At 36.1% G+C, this 6,853-nt stretch overlaps 1 protein-coding gene across 1 annotated transcript in view; it reads right to left on the reverse strand.

Annotated features, from left to right (window-relative positions):
- Window positions 1-5,277, reverse strand: part of LOC137657959 (arylsulfatase B-like) — a 23,917-nt gene extending 18,640 nt beyond the window's left edge. The window contains exon 1 of the mRNA XM_068392686.1: window positions 5,155-5,277. Coding sequence (XP_068248787.1) covers window positions 5,155-5,268 — 114 coding nt within the window. The 5' untranslated portion in view covers window positions 5,269-5,277. The remainder of the gene's footprint in view (window positions 1-5,154) is intronic.
- Between the last annotated feature and the right edge of the window lie 1,576 nt (window positions 5,278-6,853).

Below are 6,853 nucleotides of genomic sequence, written 5' to 3' on the forward strand. Positions count from 1 at the left end.
TCTTTTAAACTACAACTAGGATTGTGGTGGTCGATGTAGTAACGTCCCTGACTTGTGAATGCCAGACTGGGATTCGAGTCCCGCTCAAAATCGTTACTTTCTTTGGTCACTGCAACCTCACCATCCTTGTGAGCTAAGGATGGGAGATTTGGGGGAGCTTATAAGTCTATCTGCTGAGTCATCAGGATTCAGTGCCTGGTCCTCCTTGGTCCTATCTTGGATGAAGAGGGGTCTTGGGCTCTGATCATATATGTATATGGTCAGTCTCTAGGGCATTGTCCTGCTCGATAGGGCAATGTCACTCTCCCTTGCCCCTGCCATTCATGAGTGGCTTTTAAGCCTTTAAAAAGCAAATGCAGGCATTTCTACTCCACTACAGGACAAAGGCCTCAGACATACCCTTTTTCTGGTCAGTGCGGATTGGTGATAGTGGGAGACTTAAGTCTGATCGCTCAAAGCAAACCAACCTAGTATGGGTGGCTTTGAGAAGTATAGCTTTACTGATCATGGCGATATATAAATGTTTCCTAATTTATACCTTAAAGCTGATATGACCTCTTATCTGGTTTACAATTTTGATTTTGTATTTAAAAACTTTATTTTTATTTTTGAAATCTTTGATTGGTAGTTAAAATCTGCTTTTTATTTAAATACTTTGGTTTTCATTTTTAAAAAAAACTTTGCTTTTCATTTAAAAAAAACTGCTTGTTTGTATAAAAACTTTGCTTTATTATTTAAAAATTGCTTTTTATTTGAAAAAAAAAACTTTTTATTTAAAAACTTTGCTTTTTATTTAAGAAACTTTGCTTTTTATTTTAAACATTTCTTTTTCATTTAAAAACTTTGCATTTTATTTAAAAATTTTGCTTCTTTATTTAAAAACCTTGCTTATTATTTTTTAAAAACTTTGCTCTTTATTAAAAAACTTTGCTTCTATTTAAAATTTTACTTTTTATTCAAAATCTTATCTAGTTTCTCTTCCTCTTGTTTTGTTAAAGTTTTTATAGTTTATATAGGAAATATTTATTTCAATGTTTTTACTGTTCTTTAAATATTCTTTTTCTCCTTGTTCCCTTTCCTCACTGGGCTATTTTCCCTGTTGGGGCCCCTGGGCTTATAATATCCTGCTTTTCCAACTAGGGTTGTAGCTTAGCATTTGATAATAATAATAATAATAATGATAATAATAATAATAATAATGATAATAATAATTATATACTCATTATACTCAGATGACCCTTAAACTATGTCGTGTTCTCTTAGTTTAAATCCTTAGTTCAGAATAGAGATTTTGTCTTGTCTTCCTCAATTTCTTAAAGGTCTAATTTCTTGACCAACATTTTGAGATTAAGGCTTTTGATACCTTAGATTAGATTCATGATTTTGAGGGTATATAAGCAGGGGCTTTGGCCGGGGAAACCAATCTCCACTAAGCCTAACTTGGGGGAAATCCATTTAGTTGCATCATGAATTTAAAGTTAAAAAAAGATGGGCACCAAGAAGAAATGGATCGCGAATGGAGGTAAAGCTGAACGCTAAGAAATCAGATTATTCTTATTACTTGCTAAGCTACACCCAAATTTGGAAAATCATGGAGCTACAAGCCCAGGGGCCCCAACTGGAAAAATAGTCTCGTGAGGAAAATAAACAAGGAAAAATAAGATATTTTAAGAACAGTAACAACATTAAAATAAATATTTCCTTTGAAACTATAATAAAACAAAAGAAAATGAAACCAGAAAGAATAGTGTGACCGAGTGTACCCTCAAGCAAAAGAACTCTAACACAACACAATAGAAGACCATGATACAGAGACTATTGCAGTACCCAAGACAATGGAAGACCATGGTTCAGTGGCTATTGCAGTGCCCAAGACCATGAAAGACCAGGGTTCAGTGGCTATTGCAGTACCCAAGACAATGGAACACCATGGTTCAGTGGCTATTGCAGTGCCCAAGACAATGGAAGACCAGGGTTCAGTGGCTATTGCAGTACCCAAGACAATGGAAGACCATGGTTCAGAGGCTATTGCAGTGCCCAAGACAATGGAAGACCATGGTTCAGTGGCTATTGCAGTACCCAAGACAATGGAACACCATGGTTCAGAGGCTATTGCAGTACCCAAGACAATGGAAGACCATGGTTCAGTGGCTATTGGAGTACCCAAGACAATGGAAGACCATGGTTCAGTGGCTATTGCAGTACCCAAGACAATGGAAGACCATGGTTCAGTGGCTATTGCAGTACCCAAGACAATGGAAGACCATGGTTCAGTGGCTATTGCAGTACCCAAGACAGTGGAAGACCATGGTTCAGTGGCTATTGCAGTACCCAAGACAATGGAAGACCATGGTTCAGAGGCTATTGCAGTACCCAAGACAATGGAAGACCATGGTTCAGAGGCTATTGCAGTACCCAAGACAATGGAAGACCATGGTTCAGTAGCAATTGCAGTACCCAAGACAATGGAAGACCATGGTTCAGAGGCTATTGCAGTACCCAAGACAATGGAAGACCATGGTTCAGAGGCTATTGCAGTACCCAAGACAATGGAAGACCATGGTTCAGTGGCTATTGCAGTACCCAAGACAATGGAAGACCATGGTTCAGTGGCTATTGCAGTACCCAAGACAATGGAAGACCATGGTTCAGTGGCTATTGCAGTACCCAAGACAATGGAAGACCAGGGTTCAGTGGCTATTGCAGTACCCAAGACAATGGAAGACCAGGGTTCAGTGGCTATTGCAGTACCCAAGACAATGGAAGACCAGGGTTCAGAGGCTATTGCAGTACCCAAGACAATGGAAGACCATGGTTCAGAGGCAGACCATGGTTCAGTGGCTATTGCAGTACCCAAGACAATGGAAGACCATGGTTCAGTGGCTATTGCAGTACCCAAGACAATGGAAGACCATGGTTCAGAGGCTATTGCAGTACCCAAGACTCTATAGAGAACATTGGTTTGTTTTTGGATTGTCCTTCTCTTAGAACTACTTTATCTTAAAGTAATACCCATAGTGCACATTATATAGTGTACAGATGCCATTTATCCCTCCTCCATCTACCTCAGGCCCTTCTGCTACTATAATCCTGTGTTCTTTTAAAGCATTCCCTACTCACCGAAATTAACTCTACCACCACATTAAATTATCTTTTTGACCTTTTTCAATTATCTTGATCATAAAATCTCAACACTTCTATTACATCATTGCATTTACTGCATGATGTTTATATACTCCCTTTCTGAGTGGGGATACCTTAACGTAGTGAAAAAGTTTTGTGTATCGCCATAATCAGCAAAGCTGTACTAGTCAGGGCCACCTCAAACTATGTTGGTTTGCTGTGAGTGATCAGACGAGGCTCCCACCATCACCAATCCACAGTGGACAGTGTTTAAAGGTTTAAAGGCTGCTCATGAATGGCAGAGGCAAGGGACAGTGGCCTTGCCCTATCAAGTAGGACAATGCCCTAGAAACTGACCATATATATATATGATCAGCGCCCTAGCCCCCTCCCCACCCTAGCTAGGACCAAGGAGGGCAAGGCAATGGGTGCTGATGACTCACCAGATAGACCCAAAGGCTCCCCCCCCCATCCTTAGCTCATGAGGATGTTAAAATTGCAGCGACCAAAGAAACTAACGAGTTTAAGTGGTACTCGAACTCTAGTCTGGCGTTCAGCAGTCAGGGACATTACCACATAGGCCACCACATAAAAACTAGCTAAACCCCAGGCACGAATAAGGACATATCTGAGGCCTTTGTCCTGCAGTGGGCTAGAAACGGCTGCATTTGTTGTTCCTGTTGTTTTTATACAATTGGGCCAGCATTCTCACAGTGTTTCTGATTCAGTAATCTATTTTTTCTTTTATTAATCGTTTCCTCAAAAAATTTTAATTTCAGAAAAGAATATATATTTTTAGTTTATACTCACAGAAAAAATTTATTTATTCAAACATTCCTACAGGGATTGTGTAAGGTGTTAATTTGTGACTCTTTCATTCTTTTTCGACGATTTAAAGCAGTGATTCTTAAACTGGGGGGCGCGCCCTAGGAGCTTTCAAGGGGGGCGCAAGTAGTTAAAATAGTGACAATAAAAATAAAAATGTAGTAATTATGATGTCTTTTGTTTTACAATACTACATAAATATGGATAAATCAATTACTAAGGAGGATGTGTAATATTTTTTGATGTGGTCATGATCCATGAATGATTGTATTAAGAGTAAAAATTATGTTTTATTTTTTCAGTAATTTGTATTTTTTCCAGTATTTTCTATCAATGTAATAACTGTAATCTGTATAATGCTAAAACAGTTTGAAAAAAGATTATGATAAAATTTTGTTTCATCATAATATATTTATTTTACCCGTTTTCTATGAACAATGTTTATTTTATTGAAATAATACTTTGTACTTTGGCAGAAATTTCAAAAGTGGGGAGGGGGGGGAGGTCATGGGATCTATGCTTAATGCAGAAGGGGGGCGCAAGGCAAAAAACGTTTAAGAACCACTGATTTAAAGCTAGATTTTGATATTGTTAATGTTATAGGACCTATTTTTTAGTGGAGCCATCAGTAAAATATCCACATAACTGTGACATGTCATCAACCATATATATATCTTTAGACAGATTAATTAACATAGAATTTAACTTAGTGGTCAATAAGACAGGCATCTGATTCCACCTTATTAGGTTATTTACAATTCTAGATAAATAATTATTTTTTAACAAAACGAACTGAAAGCAAAGCTTATCTTACCCTAACTCAAAGTAACTATTCTCTGATGAAAACGAACCCAATATCAAAGCTTAACTTACCCTATTGCAAAGTAATTAATCACTGACGAAAACGAACCCAAAATCAAAGCTTAATTTGTCCTAATGCAAAATAATTACTCTCGGAAGAAGACGAACCTTGATTCAAAACTAAACTTATACTTATCGCAAAATAATTACTCTCCGAAGAAGACGGACCTAAAATCAAAGCTTAAGTTACCCTATCCCAAAACTAATTATTATATTATTATTATTATTATTACTATCCAAGCTACAACCCTAATTGGAAAAGCCTAAAATAAAAGCTTAAGTTATCTTATCCCAAGGTAATTATTCTCTGACGAAAACGAACCTAATATCCAAAGCTTAACTTACCCTATGGTGGTCTCTCTCGTACTGTTGCTGAGTGTAATACCGAGAAGGCTGGCCGAGATCTGTTTTCAAGCCATTGAGGAGACTTGACGAATGTGATAACATGGGGAATCTCATGCTGTTCACTAATAGTTGCCAGTTTATCAAATAACTTGAATCCTTATTTACCTCTACTGAGCTTCAAGCTCGCATGTATTCAATACATGAAATGCATGAAAATTTAGTTAATGATGCAATTCATAGATAAAAATTAATTAAAATCATGTATTTACAATTTAAATGAGGGGAAAATATTGCAATGATTATGCTAACTTGAGGTTTTTGGCATCTGTATTGTCGTGACTTAAGTGCTGAATGATAACTTCCTTTCTTTGACGATCATATGAAATATAAAAGACGGACAATTGGTCTAGCATACACTAGTACATCTCTCTCTCTCTCTCTCTCTCTCTCTATATATATATATATATATATATATATATATATATATATATATATATATATATATATATATGCTGTATATATATATATATATACTGTATATATATATATATATATATATATATATATATATATATATATATATATATTTATTTATTTAAAGCAACGAATGCAATTGTTTCTAGAGCAGTGCAGGACAAAGGCCTCAGACATGTTCATGGTCATGTTGGGGTTTGGCCATTTTCATCACCACTCTGGGTACCATGGATTGGCGATGGTGGGAGAATTTAGTCTGACTATTCAGCAAACCAACCTAGTATGGGTGCCCCTGACTAGTACAGCTTTACTGATCAGGGTGATACACGAACCCTTTCCCTACGTTAAGGTATTCCCACTCAGAAAATGATATTTATATATATATATATATATATATATATATATATATATATATATATATATATATATATATATATATATATATATATATATATATACATATATGTATATATATACATATATATATATATATATATATATATATATATATATATATATATATATATATGTATATATATGTATATATATTATATATATATATACATATATATATATATATATATATATATATATATATATATATATATATATATATATATATATATTTATATATATATATATATATATATATATATATATATATATATATATATATATATATAACGGATTTTGAGCGAAGCGAAAAATCTATTTTTGGGTGAGATGGCCATGTCGTCCTGATGGAAGTTCCTATAGGGTAGCTTCCTAGGGTATATTACAACTACGGCGATATTCCCAGAGAATTTACCTTAAGGTACCAGAATTCTAACTCCTGGAGCGAGTATCCCTCGTGAAAGGGATATCGCGACATATCAGAGGACGTATTCTTGACACGCCACATGGCAATCTGCATCCTGGACAGAGATTTCGTCTCGTAGGAGGGATTGGCAAGAAACGAATTCGGGAAAGAAAAAGGGGAGCCGCTCCCAAGGCTTCCTTATCCTCCGATTCGTATGCGTGCCTGGCGCCAATCCTGGCGCCATCTGTATTCCTTATAGCGTACACGAGGTGCTACAGATACTGTATGTAGGGAGGGGTCCTACAGCCCTTTCTTAGAAAGGCAAGGGCGGGTCCATCAGGACGACATGGCCATCTCACCCAAAAATAGATTTTTCGCTTCGCTCAAAATCCGTTTTTTGGGCTCAAGCCATGTCGTCCTGATGGA

This window comes from Palaemon carinicauda, chromosome 1 (assembly GCF_036898095.1).
Source record: "Palaemon carinicauda isolate YSFRI2023 chromosome 1, ASM3689809v2, whole genome shotgun sequence".
NCBI lineage: Eukaryota > Metazoa > Arthropoda > Malacostraca > Decapoda > Palaemonidae > Palaemon > Palaemon carinicauda.